The sequence below is a fragment of the Gallus gallus genome, chromosome 9 (genome assembly GCF_016699485.2).
Source record: "Gallus gallus isolate bGalGal1 chromosome 9, bGalGal1.mat.broiler.GRCg7b, whole genome shotgun sequence".
NCBI lineage: Eukaryota > Metazoa > Chordata > Aves > Galliformes > Phasianidae > Gallus > Gallus gallus.
Genome location: NC_052540.1, coordinates 7,292,731 through 7,313,810, shown reverse-complemented (window position 1 = coordinate 7,313,810; position 21,080 = coordinate 7,292,731). Strand labels below are relative to the sequence as shown.

Sequence of the window (21,080 nt, the reverse complement as noted above, 5' to 3'; positions counted from 1 at the left end):
AGGTGAGCTGCCCCGAGCAGCCACCCCGCTTGCCCCATGGCGTGGGGGAAGGCTGATGGGTGGCTGGGCAGCCTGGGAACAATGGCAGGCAGGAGAAGCCTGCCCTGGGCCAGCCAGGAAAGGTCACCAGGTGACAGGGGCAGAAGTGGAAGTAGGTACTTAGTTTGGAAGGTATTATTTAAAGTTAATAAGCTACAATTATATTGCTTGAACAGTAATCCCTTTGTTTCCCTCTGCTTTTTCCACTTAGGGTACTTTGGGTTTTTGCGGGGGAGAGTTATTTTCATGTGTTGTTAGGACCATCTTACTTTTTAAAAATAAGATTAAAAGCATCTTCACATCCTTAAAGCACATCTGTGCAAAGCCATTTGTGTTTTAGTTTTTCCGTCTGTATCTGAAGAGTAATACTATGAATTTGAAGGGAACCTACTTAAAATGCAGACTCTTGGGTTTTTTTTTTTTTTGCTTCTTTTTTTCCTTTTCTCCAAGAGAAGCTGTGTTGTACCAGAGCCCATCTCTGCAGTCCCCTTAGCGACCTGGCCTTGAGTGGCACTCAGTGAGATTTGCCTCGCTTACTCCATTCGGTAGTGCAGAGCAGTCCTTCTGCTTTGCTCAGCTCTGTTGCACCAGTGCTGCTAGTCCTCAGGCAAAGAAATAGTTTACATTGGTGTTTGGATCCAGAGCGGTTTTTAATGAGGCTCTGCTTGTGATTTGGAGCCATTTGTGTTTAACTGACTTTCATCAAGAAAAGAAGCTTCCAACCACTTAAGGTTGGATGTGTACCTGCGTTTTATGTCTGAACATCAGGCCTGTTGATGTTGTTGGGAGCTGTAAGGCTTGGTTCAAACATCAGGTAGTCTTGGTATGTTGAACCGAATCTTCTTCCTTCTGTTCATGAGTAGTTTATAGCTCTTACTTAACTGCTGGCACCAAAAGGTTGCACAGACAAAAGCTGGGACGTGACCCGTTAGCTGAGAGTGATGGGAAGCTGTCATTCCTGCAGGGCAGGCACAGGGCAGGAAGGAGAGGCTTCTTGCTAATGGGCAGAAGTGTTTTGCTGGCAGGAGGGGAACGGTGAAACTTGGAAGATTTGCTGAAACTGAGGCTGTTAAAGTCATGTGTTTTCTCCAAATGTTAACCTCTTCTAACTCACATCTGCTGGTAGGCCTTTCTCTCATCCACTCCCATTTTCCTCCCCTACCCATCACTGTTTTCAGAGGCCTAACCTGCTCACCCCAGTAGCCTGGTGGGCTCCTGCTCCACCTGGGCAGCAGCTTGCACGTTGCAGACAGTGCCAGTCTCACTGCCCTTTGTAGGGGCTTGGTTTCTCCATTTTGTTTCCCTCTTCACTCCAGCCCAGACTCTTGACAGTAGCTAAGTGGGGTCTGATTTGCTTCTGACTTAGAGTGGATCAAGCACACTGAGGAGTCAGCAACAGCAAGGCCTTTTCTTTGGCAGTATCTGTTGTTGTGCCTGGTTCTGAATTTTCCACGAGTACCCCAAATCAAATCTCCCTACATATTTACATTAGAGGCTGGAGAGCTTCAAATTTCAGTACACAGCTGGTGGAGTTGACTCCTCAATATCTTTTCCTATCAGATTAACCTCTTTTTTTTAACTTCTGAATGCAACTTGTCCACTGATGTTTAAAGCTGAACTAATTAAATACGTAACTGGATGCAAAATCATATATGTAAGTGTAGAAATAATAATCTATAGAATTAATGTGCTATACTACATTATTGTATCCAACTCAGGTTTAGCAGAAGAGCTCTGCAGCCGGAGTTCTTTATCCCCTTCAACAGTGCAGTGATCAAAAGAATAAACAATTCCTTAGGACCTGCATTTGTGATACTGTTGGGTTTTTTTTTCCACCATCCTGATTTCTGTGTTAATAGACTGCTTCCTTCTTTAAATTTGCAGTTGCAGAAGGGTGTTGGTATTGGCATTTGCCTAATTAGGTTTAAAATCAGTCTACCAAAACACTTCCCTTGTAACATCTTAATCTATATATGGTAGTGCTAAAAAGCAATTAGCACCCGTTTTGCACAGCATTGCAAATGTACATTTGAAGAGAAGGTAGCTGGAACTCAAGCTTTCTTTGTTTAAATGCCGAGATGCAAATATGGAGGTCTGTGTTTCCCTTGATGCTTTGTTGATGCCAGTAACACTCAGAGCAGTTTGAGGAGTCTGTTACCCCTCTGGAAAGTTGTGTCATGGGCTGTTGTAGGGGAGCTGCTGAGCGCAGGTTGTGGCAGGTGCAAACAGGTCAAGAAGACAGAGCTTGTCTCGAAGTAAGATATTTATTTGGAACTGTAATGCCCCTTTTTTTTTTTTTGTTCTGACAGGCGCAGCAAATACAGTAAAGCTAAGCAAGAGGCAGATGAGGAGAAACATTTGAACCAAGGTAAAAGGCAGTGGTGCTTGCTTATTCTTGATTTGGTTCAGAAAACATGTCCCAGGTTCTGATGTTTGGCAAATAAGGGATGACGTTCCTCTTGAGATGAATGTGTTTCTGTTTTCCTTGCTTGCATCCATCCTTCTTCAAAACTAGATGCTTTAGTAACTGGAAAAATGGAAGCATCTGTGTAAGACTTTTTTGAGTTGGGAGAAAGGTTCACAAAATTGTTCCATTGTTCGTTTCCATGGAAAGATTTCAGTTCCTGGCTAATGCTATCTAGACATGATTTTTCCCCACAATATTTTGCTAAGGCAGGTTTTGGATGAGCAAGAGGCAATCCTACAGGAAAGGAAGTGTGAGCTTTGCTGCCTTAATTCCATGACTGAATCCTACTGTTACTTCCATGTCAGTCATCCAGGTACCAAACTTGGGACCTGAGCTTAGAATTGCTTGATTCACATAAAGGGAAATGTGATGTGTTTTATTCTCACAGGTGTATAGCCAGACCGATAGCCTCTTAAGGATGGCAGTGATTTATTAAACTAATTTATTGGCAAAAGCCTGATAAGTCAATATTGGGAAATAATTAAAAATATGTATACTGGGGAAAAATACATCAAGTCCTTCCTTCTCTAATCAGTCATTCCTGGCTTACTGTACACTTTTATTGTGCAGTCTCTTTGCTGTTGTATATCATTAAGACTTCAGTCTCATATGTTCTGTGTTCAGCAGCATGTAGATCAGTGACTTTAAATAAAACATTTCTGCCTTGCAGGTGTCAGAACATATGTGGATCCTTTTACATATGAGGATCCAAATCAAGCTGTGAGGGAATTTGCCAAAGAAATTGATGCCTCCTGCATAAAGATTGAGAAAGTTATTGGTGTGGGTAAGTGCCAGAACTTCTTGCATTTTTTTGCAGTAAATATAGTTTTAAATTTGCTTTTAGGGAATGTGGGGTCCTTTGATCTTTGTATGACAGTTCCCCAGAATGAACTGCTGTAACATTTTGGCAATAAAAGTGCATGTATCGTGCTCATGACCGTGGATTCTCGTGGCTTTTTCCTTAAGGGGAATTTGGTGAAGTATGCAGTGGACGTCTCAAAGTTCCAGGAAAAAGAGAAATCTGTGTGGCTATCAAGACTCTGAAAGCTGGTTACACTGACAAACAACGGAGAGACTTCCTGAGTGAGGCCAGCATCATGGGACAATTTGACCACCCCAATATCATCCACTTGGAAGGCGTTGTTACTAAATGTAAGTAGGTCGTTTTCATGACAAGGCCAATTTGGAAGTCACTGGGAAATGAGGGTGGTTGGTTTTTTCTTTTTCTTTTTTTTTTTTGTTTATACCGTCCTTCCTGAGAAGTGACAGATGGAACAGATCCACTGATAGCTAATAGGAGGAAATCAGCGCAGGACAAGTCATTAATCTTGTTGTCAGCTATAAATGGTTTTATGGTTTCAATTGATATTCTATCTGTAGGCAGCTTGTGGAAGATTTGTAGGGGGAATTAATATGGCAGGGGTTGACTTTTTTTCCCCTTCTTGCTATGCCAAGCAGGCATCTTTCACATCTTTGCTAGCCTGAGCTGATCGTTACAGGATAGGCAAAAGCAGATGGTGAGCAAGGAATTTAAAAGAATTGGGTGAAAAATACCAAAACGAAACTACAGAGTCATATGTTTAAGGTACAAAGCGCAGATGTAAGAAGCAAGCCTTTGAAATGAAGTAGTCTGTTTTAGTATGAAACTTGCTTATTTGTTTTCTCTGATTGTGTGATAATTTCACTCCGTAGGAATTACCTGGCTGGTCTTTTTGATTTGGTTGTTTTGTGGTGGTTTTTTTTTTAGGTTTTTTTTTTTTCTTTTCTCTTTTTTTTATTTCTGTGTGTGTGTGTCTGTGTTTCAGTCTGTTAGCATTCACACTGCATTGAACTAAGCCACAAATCCTGCCTTAGAAAGAGAATGACAGAGCTTTCTGAATGCTATTTCCAGGGCAGAACTGAAAATATACCTGCGAGACAGATGCACTTGGGTCTGACTTCATAAAGTGCCACTGAGATGGTGTAGTTATTGTCTCTACTCCAGCTGCACTAGGTAGCATGTTGGCAAAACCTCACACAGGTTGCTAATCCTGAAAGACCCTTTGAATATATAAAGCCTCATTCTCAGGGCAGCAAAGAAAGCAAACAGGATTGTGAGCTGCTGCTAAAGCAAGCTCTGAATGCTTACTCGACCACTTGTGTTTCTGGACATTTGTATTCCTTCTCCTCTGTAAAAGAGGCAATGTGAGAATTTTTATGTTGAATCCCCCCTAGCTTGAACCCTCCGTTAGCTGTTACAGCTCTAGCAGTTATAAATGACTAAATGTATTTGCATAATGCAGTTGTCACTGAATTAAAATGATTAGAAATTTTCACCAAGGAGGTGGCAGCCTGACCCAGGAACGCTTCATTGCCTGGCTCACAGCAAGCACTGCTCCTGCAGCAAGCCAGCTTGCTTACCTCAGAGCTGGTGTGTTCAGTAAACAGGGCTACTTAAGAAGGCATCTATCTCAATTTCTCTATAGGTTCTCTGAATGCTGTGATAAATGAATGCATTTAATAAACTGAAAATTAAAAAGTGAGATAAATAGTGGAGTGGATAGGGGTTGAGGGGAGAGAAGCAGCAAAAAACCATGAATACATTATTGGCTGCTAGTCAAGTACTTTAATAATTGACTCACTGATGGTAACTTCTCCTCTCTCTTTCCCTCTCCCCTGCTAAAGAAGTGCCTGAGTAATGAAATTACGTGTTAATGCACTGAAAGAGTCTCCCTTTCTTCCTTTCTGTGTTGACATAGTGCCTTTTGATTGAGGAAGGTTAATTAAAACTCATTTAGCTGTATTTGTTCAGTGGAAGGGTTCTGGTCACAGTTGCAAAGGATAAATGAGACAGCGACATATGCAGATTTGGTTGGAGTATTTTTCTCTTTACCCAAGAATGCTGGCAAAGGTGAATGAAGGATGTTGTTTTCTCACATCTCTTTCCTTAAAGGTCACTAAGCCCTACATTCAGAGTGGTTTGCTTTATGTCATACTATCTCTTCTCTGCTTTGTTCATGCAAATCAGAAAGGGTTCAGCTACCAGACTGGCATTTCATAGGCTAACATGCCAGTTTGCATGTGACCAAAATATGCTGCTGTAAGAAGTACAAAAGCTAAGTTTCTCTTGGACACTGTCTTTTATGTAGAAAGAAACTCAATAGTTCTGATAGCTGAAGCAAACAGCTGGGCTACTATGCCAGCCTGGAGCTCACTTGACTTCAGGTGGACTTGACAGTGCTCACCTTGGGACTGCCATTTGCCATTCTGCCTTTGACAAATCACTTCTTTATATCCCTTGCTACTCAATTTTAGAATGGAGATGATATTAGACCTGTTTTTGCAAATGTCCGGATGCTGAATATGGAGTATAATTAACCCCTTTAAATAATTAGTGTTACTTGTATGTACCTGTTTCCAGTTTCAGCATCATATGACTTTGTAAAGCACTTAAGGCAACATCAAGCTTTACTTATATATCTGTGTTATTTTTAGGTAGCGGAATGTCTAGAAAGCATCTCCACGTTAGCAAAATTGCATCACATCTCTCTTCACATTGTCCAGGGTTGGTTCTCTGTATTGCAGCGTGGAAAGCTGAGTGCTGCTGAAGCACTGTGCCCCACATATGACACAGTTCACTGAATCATTTATCTCGTGGTTGACTTCATGAGGCAAATGACTTTGGCTCATTTATAAATAACAAGAGATACAGGGTACAAATTTGCAACAGGGAAAGTTGAGAGGAATCATTCGTATTTTGCTTTCTTGTCTTTGAGTACCTTGTAGCTGCTGACAGCTACTAACTCGCCTAAAGCGTTGATCTTTCAAAAGAGGTGGATAGACCAAAGCATTTGTGAATTCCATTTTGGAAAAGGAGGGCTTTCTTGTCTGCAAGCAATTTAATTACACTAAAGATTTTTGTCAAGTTTGAACAGATCTGTGTTTCTTAGCTCTTGATTATCAATTCATATATTCCTTAGAGACGGGAGCCACTTCAGTTGAAGACCTTGTCAATGAGTCGTCTGTAGAGTTAACCAGATGGGGCCATTTCAATGTCCCCAGCCTGTAATATTTATTCATTTGCTCCCCACAGCTGAGGCATAAGCTTGGTGGTTTTCAAATTAAATTAGATTGTGCAGGACAGGTGTTTTGGCTGTAAAACAATGTGCAACCCATTTTTACCCCATTAACATCAGCATTCATCAAGGAATTGTGTTTTTCTTTCTGCACTCTCTAGGTAAACCAGTAATGATCATAACTGAGTACATGGAGAATGGCTCCTTGGATGCCTTCCTCCGGGTAGGTGATTTCTTCATAATAAGCTAAGGAAATCTTATACTGGGAAGCATCTTCTGTTTTCTGTTTTCTTACTCTGGTTCTGTTTTGCACAGGGATACTGAAAAGTCAATATTTTAAAAGAAATTATGTTTGTACTTGGAAAATTCTGTTTCTTTGCTGACGTTGTTCCTATCAAAATATAGAATAAATGTAATCTGGATGGATATATAATAAATGTGATATTTAAAGATGTTTAAAATAGCAAGGCCTTAAATAATCCATGCTTAATGGGAACAGTTTTGATGTGTTCCATTTCTGAAAGCACTGCAGTGCAATAGACTCATTAAAACTGGATGTATTGCAAACCAGATACCACATCACTAGAAGCTGTGACAAAACCTCTGAGTTTGTACTTTACTGGTGAATTATGGACACCAGTCTGGAGACTGAGGAAATAACATTCCATTTTATTTGAGATAAGATGGGGATCCAGAGATATGCTCTTTGCCAATTTCAGCAGTGGCAATAATGTAGCTTTTAGCGTAATGCTCTGTGATTTTCTTCCTTCCCCATATACAGAAGAATGATGGCAGATTTACAGTAATCCAGTTGGTGGGGATGCTTCGTGGCATCGGCTCAGGAATGAAGTATCTGTCTGACATGAGCTATGTGCATCGGGATCTAGCTGCTCGAAACATACTGGTCAACAGCAACTTGGTCTGCAAAGTGTCTGACTTCGGCATGTCCCGTGTCCTGGAAGATGACCCTGAGGCAGCTTATACCACACGGGTAAGGAGGGGAAGAGAGTGTCCTGTGAGTTCTCTCGCCTACTGATATTTTTGTCTGATTGTGTGGGAGATGACAGTGGTTTGTTTTAAAATAATCTCAGTCATAAATGAAAACCTATATCGGAACATAAAAATAAACATCAGTCCAGACTCTATAGCTAGCATAAATTGATGCAGTGTTATTGCTCCATCAGTGGCTGCATTGGTATTTCTTCTCTGAGAATATGACCCATGTACTCCTGTTTCTTTAGTGTGCTAGGAGTGTGTGACAAGAATCTGATGCCAGGAATTAGAGCTTGGGCTTCTATTCCTTCTTGTGATATTTATGATATCTACAGACACACATAATTTCCAAGTGTGTAGTCACACTGAGATTTGATACAAGTGCAGATATGCTACGCCCAAAAAAGTCCACTTTTGCCCATCACAAAGCTGGTCTTCCATTTGACCCCAAACAATTTGGGCTGGAAAAAGTATGGGGCCTGTGTTCCCAAGAGTAGATTTGGCACATGTTTTTGCCTCACGTTTTGTTTATTTGTTTGTTTCTTTCCTGTTTTGTCTATGTTTCAGCCTCCCACTGTTACTAATTTTGCTAAGCCATTTTAATATGCTGCATGTGGAATAGTGCTTAATGCAAGTACTTCTGGCCACAAAACAACATCCTGACCATTACCAGCTTTGTACCAATACCCCTGTAATTAAAATGTTTGTGGAAAAGAGAGTCAGAGTTTATAAAGTCTCTTTTTTAAATTGCTTATTTTCTTCATTTTTACATATCTACTATTCTCCATCTGTTCTCCTTAGTACAGTTTGTTTGCAGTGCTCACAATGTGCAGTTTAATTCCAACACTCATCCTGTAATGGTTTCACATTCATTACGGGGAATGATAGACTCATGTTGTATTAAACGCTGGCCAGCCTTGATATTTCTCACTCATAAGAGTGACAAGTGGAAAAAGCAGAAGCAGAGGTCTGGAAAGCTATATTCAGGGAAATAAAAGTTTAGAGAAAGGTGCAAAGGCGAGAAAGAAATGATGGAAAAGCTTCCCTTTGAATTCAGTGAGTGCAAATACAGTATTATGTTCTTTCTTGAGTAAACCAGAGGGAATCGATGCAATTTGCATTACAGTGCTTTGTTTTCATGTGTTATCAGTAATGAAGGATCAGGAAGCTTTGGATAAATTCCACTGTACTCAAGCAGCTAAATAAGAAGAACTTACTGACAATTTTTAGAATGACAGCTATGTATAAACAATATCTGTGCATCTGTTTCTGAAAGGAGGAATAGAGCTTTTTCATAACCAGAGATAATACAGGAAAATGCAATTGTTAAAGCATCCCTTCTTCAGAGAATGGTATGTTTTTCTCCACATTAGCAGTGTAACTCATTAAAGTGAAAGCATCCTGTAGCCCCCTGAGGCACTTACTGTTAGAAACTGATTCACAAAGGGCCTGATGAGCCAAAAGGAGGACACCTTTCGGTTTATGTTGCCTTTGGAACAAGTCCATATTAAATACTTGAGAGAGATGCTAGGACAGTAAACCATTAAGTACGCACATGCTACACTCAGTTACAGATAAAAACTGTCTACAGGATTGCTGAGAAAAAGCCGACCAAAATAAATTTAGTCAAAAAAGCAAATGAAAAAACCCTAAAAACTTTGTTCAGTTGAAGTCATTTCCCAAATGGAATGGCAGGAAACCAAAAGCTCAATTAAAAACACCTTGTATGCTAGCATAAACAAAAGGAGAAATCTCTGGCCCGGTGTCCACTCAGCTGAGACAAAATCAGAGTTCCTTTTCAAAGAGTACAGGACCTCTGTGGCCCAGATCAGGTGCCCAAGCATTTTTATTTTTTTAAATGAAGTATTGTAGCAAAAGGCAGCCCTCTCCAGCAGGTATTGAAAGCACGGTCTGGTCTGGAGCTCCTCCTAGCCAGACTGGGAGAGCCCAGAGGCTTGCTTGCCTTTGCACTTCTCTGGAAGGAATTGGGATATTGCCTGTGGGAAACACCACGGTATTCATAAATCTTCCCAGTTTATCCTCTCTTTAACTTTTTGAAAAACAAAACGCTTATAATCCCATTTCTTTCTGAAACAGGCCGAACAGGTCAGACAGGCAAGCAAGGAAATAGTAATTAACAGCATATACTTATTAGTTTTGTCAACCAAATCTCTGAAATGTACTTCGTAAAACCCCTGGCTTTTTCTCATGCTTCAATATAGCCTCAAGCAGTGATCTAGTAGAGGACTGATAAAAATACACTTAACAATTTACTGGTTCCCCTCCTTGTGGCTTAAGAAAACAGATGGGCAGCATTGCCTCATGGTTGTATCTGACAGTTTTATGGCAAAGAAAAAGGAAAGGACTTTTTGAGAAGGCTGCTGGACTTGTGTGCAGGAAGCCATTTTAGATTTGTAATGGCATTGTAGAACAGTGTCAGCCATGTACATTACTGGGTCAGTGACTCACTAGCCTGTGGTTTCATTCATTTATTACAGGGTGGCAAGATCCCTATCCGATGGACTGCACCAGAGGCAATTGCCTACCGTAAATTTACATCGGCTAGTGACGTGTGGAGCTATGGCATCGTCATGTGGGAAGTGATGTCCTATGGAGAGAGACCTTACTGGGATATGTCCAATCAAGATGTGAGTCTCCCTCTGGGGCTCCCTCTTCCTTTTCTCTCCCTTTCTTCCCTTTTGCCTTTGCCTTTTCCCTTAGATGTCTGCTGATGTTCTTCCATGTCAGTTGCTATGTAGTTGTAAGACATTTACTCCTGGTTTTTAAAGGGCTATCATGAGTGGTGGATTCGTATTTTCCCAGAGAACCACTTCAGTATAAATACTGCATTGAATACTGCAAATGTATTAATCCCTCATCTATGTCCAGGGAATAGGGGATTCTCAAGTTAGGATAGTGCCTACAAGTAGGTAAGGTGGAGAAAAATGGAGAAAAGGAAAAGTAATGTATTTATTAAACTATTAGATCATAATACTGCAGAGGGGAGGAAAATTTGAATATTGACTCTAAATCTCAACTTTATTGAAAGTCTATTCCAAAAAACACTTGAATTGTAATAGGGCTTCCTAATAGTAGTTAATTCTTCAAACCTAAATATGTAAATCTTGTAAATCTTAGAGATAATTTTATTATCTGAAACAACACGTATGAAATCCAGTTCTGATTATCAGTCAGAGCATCCTTGCAACAATTGCATAGGTGCCCCCCAAGGACACTGAGGAGCAGCTTTCCTAAATGACCATTCTTAAATTATGTATGTCCTGTTTAAGTGTACCATCTGGACTACTTCATTGTATTCCAAGAGGGACTATACACAATGGCTTCTATTCCAGAAGAGTATTTAATAACACTATTAATAAGCTTCTGCTAATAGAATTTTTATTAAAATGAAAAAAAAACCCACCACAGCAGTTAAAATGAAGCATAGATTATCCATAATACTTTTCCCAGGGGATTTACACATATACAAAGGAAGAGGGAAATGTTAATCTGAATACATGGTCATGAGAGCAGTTAAATGATTTGACAAGTCATTTGCTTTGTTATGTAGAGCTGAACATTTTCAAAGAGTGGCTAGATGATGTGTATGGCGTTTAATCTAAACAGGAGGATATAATTTTAATTTCCTTCTGATGTGAAATGTCTGTTCTGGCACCCAATGTTGCCTTCCTTTGCTAACAGGAAGTCATCAAGACTTAGCAAGAAAATAAAACACCAGATGTGTCTGAGTTATATCAGGCATGTCTACACAACCCAGAGGACCTCAGTACAACAAATGCAGAGCAAGCATACTAGGCCAATACACACTGCTAATGTACAATGCTAGAAGAGTCAAAAAGCTAGTTTGAACAAGACAGTAAAAGCCAATAATACTGTCTTTGCATCCACTTTTTAGTACCTGACATAGACATACCATACTTTTTCTCCTTTACAACAGTGAGAGCTGTGCTTTTCACATCAGAGCAGAAGTGGATTTGAAATTGTTCTGGATGTCTTTTGAATCAGGATGCTGCAAAAGGATCTTTTACTTCCTGAATTAGTGAGAACCACTTTCTTTGTGGTCTCTGATGAGCTACTCATAGTGCAAGTACATCCTGCATCCTGTTCTCCCACTGGATTTTAGCCACTGATGGACAAGACCAGAATGAAGGAATTTAGTTCAGTTCAGTCCCTGTGCACTCCTGGTCTTTGGTCTCTTGGTGAGACCTGCCATGAGACTCTTATTAATTAATTAAAGTTGGAAAGTTTCTGCCCTGTTGTCTCAGAATTGAGTCCTGATCGTGTCCTGTTCTCCTGAGAGAGCTAATAAGCCATCGGAGCACTGAGCTCTGGAGCTGTCTTTGGAGGGTTTCAAATGGCTTCATCTTGCAGTTTTTCTGGCTCCTGTTAAGTGTGAGATGCATAAGCAAGCTTCCTTGATAAAGCTGCACAAAAAGGTCCCCATCTGTACGATTCAGGACATAACAGTGGTGAGAGAGCAGGTACTCTGTAGGCCTGTGACAAAGATGGACTAGCCCAAGAGGGGAGGGTGAAGGAGGATAATCTGCTGTCCCCTAGGACTGATGGGGAAATGTTCATCTCAACATACCTTACCCAAAACTGACAGATGTTAAAGATCTGCTGACCTTCAGACTGTCAGGGATAGTTTTCTCTTTTTTCTATTTTGTCTTTCCTTTATCCCATGTGCTCTTTTATGATGCATTGCCCTGCCGTATCTGATGTCTGCTTTGGATGCTTTACCCTTTTGGTTTTGAATTGTTGAGGAGAAATGACAGTACTGAGACCACCAACTGCTTGACTCAGAGTGCAATTTTCATATTGTTTCACTTAATTGCGGATTTGTTTCCATACTTCAGATCGCCGTAGGATAAATGATAGTCAGATGGTAGATGAGAGTAGTGTCTGATGTTCTCTAATGTCTTCCTAATTGTGCCATTTATAGGTTATTAAAGCCATTGAGGAAGGGTATCGGTTGCCACCCCCAATGGACTGCCCCATTGCTCTCCATCAGCTGATGTTAGACTGCTGGCAGAAGGAACGCAGCGACAGACCTAAATTTGGACAGATTGTCAACATGCTGGACAAACTCATCCGCAACCCTAACAGCCTGAAGAGGACAGGCAGCGAGAGCTCCAGGTCAGCTGTACTTTTATAATGGTGATTTATGAGGGAGCACAGTGGAGGTGACAGGCAGAGCTTCGTGTCACCTAAGCTTCTGTGCTGAAATTAAAGCATACTCTGCGGAGCCAGGCTGCACAGCAGGCATTGCGCTGTGCAAGAGAGCAAAAGTCATCCTGGCACGCTGCCAAACCCAGCTGGGCACTGCAGACTCTGCTAGCTCTGTGAGGAGGAGAATGAACGAGCAGAGCTGCTGTTGTATCACACCAGAGCTGACCAGGTTTATAACACAGTCTTATGTCAAAAAGGGTTCTGATGCCGGCAAGCCCTGTTTGCAGCATCTTTCCCTCTCCCACCTCAGCGAAGAGGCTTGACGGGGTTTCCTTAATGCAGTGTAGCTAACAAAAGTGATGTGGTTTTCTGCAGGAAAAGTACATAATCAAGTTTTATAAACCCTAGATTTGTGTAGGATTTGCAAATGAGTGTTACGGCATTACAGCCAATGCCTCACGGGCACTGGGAAGGTGTGGATTAATTTTTATGTGAATTTGAATTTAATTTTGTGGAAAGCCAGTTTCATGTCTGCGCTGATCCCGCATTACATTTGTGTTTTGTTTTGTTTGCTGAGCACAGTATACCTGGTACGTGCAAAAGAAGCACAGTAGGAAGGAAACTCCCAGAGTTTTAGAAACAACAAATCTTTGTTGGGACAGCTCAGCAGTTTGTTTAAGCTGGTGAAACCCTGCTGAAGTAATAGGAGCTTTACTAATTTACACTAAGTTTGCTCTTTAACTTTCAAATGGCTTCGCTTCATAAAGTGAGTTATGGAAATAAAGCTTAGCAGGAAAGAAAGAAACAAGAGGAAAATATTTCTCAACAGAAGGGAAGGTGCAAAGATAGCCACTGGGAAATACAAAATTATGCTTCTTGATGGCACTGAAAGAGTAAGAGAGGTTCTCATTCAGCCTCCGACAGAACCACGTACTGGCAAAGGGTATTTTCAGTTTTAAAAGTCAAGGTCCCCTTGTGGCTCTTACTTACAATTTACATTATCAGAAGAGGGATTATTAATCCTGTGAGGCCGCTGTCACCGCGTATCTTCCAGACTGCCCTAATTGCGATGGTAGCCTGGAAAACATGTATCCACCCTTGAGGCTTAAATAATTCACGTGGTGAGAATTGCAATATGGATCTGCTGTGATAATTTGATTTAAGAATCACTGATTGAACCTGCTCCATTTTGCTTTGTTTCCAGTTTAGAGGTGCTTTTTGAAAATAAGTGCATCTTTTAAAAGTTCAAGGCCTATTCAAGGTCATTCCATACGTATGGATATTAATGGATGTTTAATTCTTCCCTTTGGAATGTGAATTTCAAATTTGCATGTAGCATTATTAATATATGGCTTTATAAGTGAAGCGTAATTGTATATAATTAGGTTGCTATCATTGGCCTTGTGTTAGTACGGTAAGGGAGTTGTACCAAGAGCTACTGCCGTGAAGCCAGTGCCTTAGGCAATACAAAACTATGCTATTGCACACCTAATCTTTGATGATGTGTGTTTTTAAATAAATTGCTAGATGATAATTGTTTTGGTTAGATAGACAGTAGTAATTTTTAATGGTTTAATGGAACAGTGTGATTTATAATATACATGAAATAGTAAATGAGATACTAATAAGTGGAGTGAATTTTGTGAAAATAATTATTTGCAAATTGTGCAAGAGAAAATGAGAAACACATTCCACAGTGCGAAGAAAGATCAAAGCTCACATCAGTCCCACCAGTCCTGGCACACGTGCTGGTCAGGAATGGGTTGATTAAAGAGGGGATTAACTCCCTGCTGTCCTGAATTGTATTGAATGAACAAGATTGCCTGTGAACCTGGCTAGAAACAGGGCTTATCTGAACCCGCCCTGAGTTTTGCTCTCCAAACCCGTCTGGCAGGTTGTATGAGCTCACTCTTCCTCCACACATACTTCAGTGGTGTTTCTATAGCTGCTGAGCTGAGGTCTGACATATGCAGGATTGGCATGGCTTTTCATTGCTGCCTGCGAGATGCAGACTCGGTAGGCTGAACGTGCTGCAGCATTGCCATCTTTGTTTTTTGAAGGAAAAGCATTTTCTGTGAACCTGATTGCCTCTGAGGTGGAAACTGTGGATGGTGCTGAGATTCAAAACACACCTGAAAGCAAAAAATAAAAGCCTAGGGTCAAGTTCATTCTTGGCTAAAGTTGTCCCGTTACCTTGCACTTGATCGAGATTGTTGCAACTGATGTGCTTTGCTATGCAGAGAGCCACGAGTTCCACTAGGCACGACTCGTTGCCCATACTTTCCCTAGTCACTGGGAATAATCATTGCAGAGCCCAGACTTGGGTTTGAAAGTCATGATCAGCTGACACGGTTTGTCTGTCCTTTCACTGTTTGGCATGCAGACCCAGCACAGCCCTGCTGGATCCCAGCTCCCCGGAGTTCTCGGCGGTTGTTTCTGTCAGTGACTGGCTCCAAGCCATTAAAATGGAGCGATACAAGGATAACTTCACAGCTGCTGGCTATACCACCCTAGAGGCTGTGGTGCATATGAACCAGGAGTAAGTACTCAGCGCAATAACAAAAAAACTGGTAAATCTGGATTTAATCAGCCTCCTTTGCTTTGTGCTGCATATCATTACACTCATTAAAGAAATGGAATGCCTTTCATTTGGACGGAGTACGACTTAAAAATGCCTCCACAATGCCTTCACTTATTTAATTAAACATTTCTGTACATCTGCCTTGCTTTTGCTGTGTTGCATGTGGCTGACTTCTAATATTTGTCTCTGCATCGGCCTCTGACCCACAGTTCTCAGGCTTCTTCTCTTGCTTTCCCAGCGACCTGGCCAGGATCGGGATCACTGCCATCACACACCAGAACAAGATCTTGAGCAGCGTTCAAGCCATGCGCAGCCAAATGCAACAGATGCACGGCAGGATGGTGCCCGTCTGAGCCAGTACTGAATAAACTCAAAACTCTTGAAATTAGTTTACCTCATCCATGCACTTTAATTGAAGAACTGCACTTTTTTTACTTCGTCTCCTCGCCCGTTGAAATAAAGATCTGCAGCATTGCTTGATGTACAGATTGTGGAAACCGAGCGTGTGTTGGGAGGGGGGCCTCCAGAAATGACAAGCCGTCATTTTAAACCAGACCTGGAACAAATTGTTTCTTGGAACATACTTCTCTGTTGATCAACGATATGTAAAATACATGTATCTATATAAATATAATGTCACAGTCAAGTTTTGATGCTATGTTTGCTGCCAGATACTGTGCTTAAAAAACAAAATTACTTTCCTTCTCCCTGTGACCTGTAGGATTACAACCATAGTGTTTTATTTGTGGGTGAAACCGCAGTTGTGCATCTTTCACTGGAATGAAGAATCTGCCCTAGGATCTTTTTTGCAGACTTGATGCAACGCTGATACCTTGCAGAAACCTCATTGAGAGTATCATTTGGCTAATCAGTGCTTGGCGATTAGCAATCTACCCATTTACGGGCTTGAGATGTGGAATGACCCACCTCACGGATTACTGGGCAGAACTGGACTTCTGGGAAGACTGTTGGCTATTGCTGTGCTGAATTCTGCCACTTTGAGAGGTTTCGTGACCGTCTTGTCAGCAGTCAGCTGTGGTAGTCGTGGCTGTGGAGCTTTCAGACTTTTCTCTTTCAAGAAGCAGTTCAATTTGCCACATGGAGAAAGGTCAGTGAAAGTACAGTGTCCGGCATGGTTGTGGTGCTTCATTTCTTAGTCTGTGCTAGGATTTCATCAAAGTAAAAGACGTGGAAAAGAGCCAGGATCTTTTATGCTTATGCCACAGTGGGCAAGAGTGGGACTTGGAGGATATGTGCTCTGGAACAGACACAGCTTTTCAGCTGTACCTGGCACAGTGTCAGGAAGGTGAGATTTATATTTTGATGGTGCTGATGGGTACTTTGGCCTGTATTGTTTTGGTCTCACACTGCACCCGAGAGCAAATTCAGAAATGACTTAGGGGCCTTATATGTCATATAGTGCTTTTTAATCATTGCTGTCATTCTAAGTCCCCAGCAGCTCCCTCAGTTGGACAAGTGGCACGCAGTGTACCCGCAGTGTTGCTCACATCACATTTTGTCACTTTGAACAATAACTTGCTAGTTGTAACTATAACTCTCCCTCACCCCCAACCTTCTCAGAAAACAACTTGTTCAGAACAAGGGATGCTAAATTCGGATCCTGTCATGTCGTGACAGCTTAGTAAAAACTGTTCTGCAGCATTACTTATAAAAGCTTTCCCATTTGCAGAACTTTAATATTTCTTTTAAGAAATGTCTTCAACCAGCATGTTTTAATGCCATGTTGCCAGGAGACGTCATTTTAAAGGCCTGTACTTGTACTTTCAGCAGTAAAAACTCTTTTGCTGAAGTGCAGAGATACTTCTAAGTTTCCCCTTGCTGTAAATCTGCTGCATTCTGTTGAGGTTATCCTTTCACATTGACAAAAACACACCCAATTTGTAGGCCAATTTGCAAAAATGATTTCTTGGAAGCCTAGTAACAGTAATTCAAACCACTCCAGTATTTTCCACACAAAATGAACAGTTTTCTCCACAGAAAGTGGAAACTCAGGCAGCAGCTGATGTGCCCGATTGTCAGCACTGTTAGTGATGCCTTTCTTGTTGCAAAATGTACCCGTTGAGAGGACATGCACTTGGATGTCTTTTTTGCTGGAGGAAAGTGGATTGAAAAATAAAAGGTGGCACATGCATGTATCTGACATCCCCATTTAGGAGGTGTGTCATGAAGACGAGACTCCAAGGGGCAAAGGGCTCTCCCCTGGGAGGTGCTGGCTGCTGTGTCTCACAGACACAGTGTCTGAGCACCCGTGCCATCCACCCCCTTTTGTGTAGGAATTGCCTCTCCTCCTGCTTTCTCCCCTGTCCTTTAAGAAATCCTTCCCCTCTCCAGGGAGAGGTTTAACTCCAAGGCATGCTCCCCTCTCAGCTCTTTTCCACTGATAGGAATTAGCAATTGCACCTGCCAAGGAGATGCTGGCTGGCCCAAGATACGGTTGTGCTTCTCTTGGGAAATCTTGGGGCAGATGTACGTGTCTGTCTTGTTGCACACTGTTCATGCTTTCTTTTTGTGAATTCATGCTTTCTTTTTGTGCAGGGAAATTATATTTTGCCTTCACGGCCTCCTACTCCGTCCCGTTGATCTCACTGACCATGGAGGAACACAGACTGGACCCTGAAGCCTTCTGGATCCATGGTTGCATCTTCCCTAGCACTGATTCTGGAAACCACACACTGAACAGTCGTCGGGCCCTGAAGAGTGTGACTTTTACTTTCTCTTTTTTTTTCCTTGCCACCCACGCCATTTTTTCTTCATTGAAAGATAGCTAACTCGGTAAGATTCAGCACCCAGTTGTCACTGGGAGGAATGTACTGTGTCAAAGCCCCGCAGACTTGTTGATTTTTTATTCCCTTCTGCTTTCTATTCCTACCTTGGATTTTATTTATATATTCTGTTATTCTCTATCCTCACTCCCCTGCCTGCTGCCGCCTCATCTCACATGGATGCAGGTGGCAGAACACCACACATCTTACCATGGACGCTGGGCCAGGCGCCGCAGCGGAGAACCCAGTTGCTGTGAGCTGCCTGTATACATTGCTGACGTGACATTTTACACGAAACGTGCCATTGCAGTGATATAAATATATTTTTTTCCCTTGAATGGATAATGGATTATTATCTCCTCTGGAAGGTGCGCGTGTGTGTTCGTGTGTGTGTGCGCGTGCAAATCACCTCGTGTGTACAACTGCCTGTGAATGTGCCCAAGCGTCCCTGGGAGCCACGTGATGTCCCTCTGCCATGTGAGCACGGCCCAGCAGCTCGGCTCTGCAGCGGTGGCAGGAACACGCGTTGAGAAGTGTTGAAATGTCTGTGTCTGTAGGTGTGTTTTTAACTGCCACGCTACGTATAATGAGTAGTTCTGCAGCCTAAAACAGGGACAGTTTCAAGTTAGTTTCGAAGTTGTGGATTACAGGATCCATAAGGGTGCTAAAGATTTTCTTACATGTTGTTTCTTCTTACTGACGTTCTGTTCATGATCCAGAGCAACCATTTGCTCAGTGACAAGGTGATGGAGGCAGCACCTGCATATCCATCCACTGATAACCCTCACCCGAACTCTTAAGTAGCCTTTTTTTTTGATCTGCAGATGTAGGGTTTTAAAGACTTGCTGAATGCGAACAAATATATGCAGTTCTTCCATTCACAGAAGCACCTTGCTCTGCGTGCAAGCTGTGAAAACTTGTAAGTTAATAATCCAAACACCAGTTTGCTCCCTGCACAGTTAAGGAATGAAATCACAACACTTCCAAGGTTGCAGTGGTTAGCCAGAGGGCTGTGGCGTGCCGTAGGAGCATGGGAAGTGCCATAGGAGACACCGCGGGCCTGAGGAGCAGTGCTGCTGCTCCCTGGTGCTGCCTGCCACAGCTTTCTGCCTTTGGAGAGCTCGGTGCAAGCCAGGTCTTTAAGGGGGTATGTGCTGGAGCCTGGGGAGCACGCATGCTACTGGCGCCCCGGTCAGCCCAGAGACGTCCTGGGACAGGGATGTGGGTGCGCCGCTCTGAATGAGAGTGCAGCACAGGCCACAGCCGCTGCCGGCCACCCCACAGCCTCTCTCCTCCTCGCCGGCCGCTTTGGGACCATCCCTAGAAGGAGCCGGGCCTGGCGTTAGGCGCAGTGCCCCGGGGCTGTGCTGGGTGCAGCTGGTGCAGGAGAGCTGCCAGCTGCTGTCCCACTGCTCAGCGCAACGCACTCCTGCTGGGGAGGAGGTTGTGTTGCTCACACCCCGCGCGGTCATGTCGGTCCGGGTTTCCTGCTGTACTCATTCCGTGATGGCTCTATGTAATAAAAATATGTATGTATAAAATACAGAAGGCTGGAAGTGACCAGTGAACGGGACTTACAAAGCAGTATTTTTTTTTATGTGACATTTTCATAACCAGAAAAAAAAAAAACCCACAAAAAAACAAACAAAAAAAAACCCCTCCCCGAAATACTAACCAGACGAATAAAAAGAGAGTGCATTTATTTTTTTGTATCACTGCAAGTATGTTGGAATATGCAAGGACTGTGGTTAAAATTAGAATGTATGAGGCGTATTATAATTTAGTTCATACTGAAAAAATCTAACAGCATTTCTTGGTTCGTGCATTTGAACGATCTCTGGGTTAGATATTATAGATTTTCTATTTTGAGTTAATTTGTAATGTTTTCCCCTTCCATGAATTTTAGGTACACATAACTTATGTCATTTATTTATGGTCTTTTATACCTAGTTTGTAAAATTGTAAAATAGCAAACAGTGCAAACATTTGCATTTGAAAATAATAAAGTAGTTGCTGTACAAACTTGAAACGATCTATTTCTAATCATTGCACCTTTTTATTATGTAGCACTTCTCCACATCCCATACGAGTACAAAGCAGTGTTTGTGCCATTTGCCCCAACGGGATCGGTTTTGCAGCAGCCCTCCCGGGAGCGCACTTCCAGCTCTGAGCCGTGTGGCTCCCACGTGTTGCCTAAAGTGCGTTCCTCTCTGTTACGGCGCGGGCTGTGCCGCGTGCCACAGACACAGCTCGTTTGGAAACCACCGTCGGGATCATCTCCGCTCTTCAGCTACGTTTGTGATGCGGGATGGGCGCTGCAGTCAGCTTGACCTCGTTAATAACCTTGATGACTTTTCCTTGTGCACCGCGCCCTACGTATGGCTGCTACGCCTGAGTTAAAGCACTGCAGGATCGTATCGTTGCTGCACGCGGACTGCTGGGATGCGCTCTCGGGCTGTCCGGCCCGTGCCGCGCTGCACGGCAGCCGTTGGGTGCAGAAGCAGTGGCAGCACGCGCTGCAGGCACGCGCCCGGCCCGGCACAGGTGCAGCAATCCGCGCGCGAGCCGGGGCCGCCCCTCCCTCACCTCATCCGGGGGCTGCAGCCGGAGGGGAAGCATCTCCGCTTGGAGACTGCCTCCTTTTGGGGTTTCCAGCGAGCCCTGCTCCTCACGAGGGTAAGCGATTCCTTCTTTATTACTGAAGCGTCACCGCTACTTTTTTGGGGTGATGCGAAAACGGTTAAAGGGTGGATATCAGCCGCCTCCCGACCTTACGCGTGGCCGCTTCTGGCCCGGGCGCGTCCTGGAGGACCGCAGCGCCCCGTGAGCCGGGCTCTCGGCTGCAGCGCACACAGCTGGTGCTCGGGGCGGAGCTGAGGGTCTAACGGAGAGCGGAGGGGGAGCGCTGGGCGGGGAGCTGAGCGCTGCGGGAAGGGCTCCGAGCGGACCCGGGAGTGGCCGTGCTGTACCAG

At 43.0% G+C, this 21,080-nt stretch overlaps 1 protein-coding gene across 5 annotated transcripts in view; it reads left to right on the top strand.

The window, feature by feature from the left end:
- The window catches only part of EPHA4 (EPH receptor A4), a 248,618-nt gene extending 228,481 nt beyond the window's left edge, over window positions 1-20,137 (top strand). For 4 of the 5 annotated variants that reach the window (XM_040705461.2, XM_040705463.1, XM_040705464.1 and 1 more), the window contains 10 exons: window positions 2,349-2,407; window positions 3,177-3,290; window positions 3,473-3,658; window positions 6,723-6,784; window positions 7,343-7,552; window positions 10,053-10,202; window positions 12,518-12,711; window positions 15,128-15,283; window positions 15,564-16,433; window positions 17,882-20,137. In XM_040705461.2, the coding sequence (XP_040561395.1) occupies window positions 2,349-2,407; window positions 3,177-3,290; window positions 3,473-3,658; window positions 6,723-6,784; window positions 7,343-7,552; window positions 10,053-10,202; window positions 12,518-12,711; window positions 15,128-15,283; window positions 15,564-15,678 (1,246 nt within the window). In that variant the 3' untranslated portion in view covers window positions 15,679-16,433; window positions 17,882-20,137. Of the gene's footprint in view, window positions 1-2,348; window positions 2,408-3,176; window positions 3,291-3,472; window positions 3,659-6,722; window positions 6,785-7,342; window positions 7,553-10,052; window positions 10,203-12,517; window positions 12,712-15,127; window positions 15,284-15,563; window positions 16,632-17,881 lie in introns of all 5 variants that reach the window. The other variant, XM_040705462.2, reaches the window with a different exon arrangement.
- Window positions 20,138-21,080: the final 943 nt, after the last annotated feature.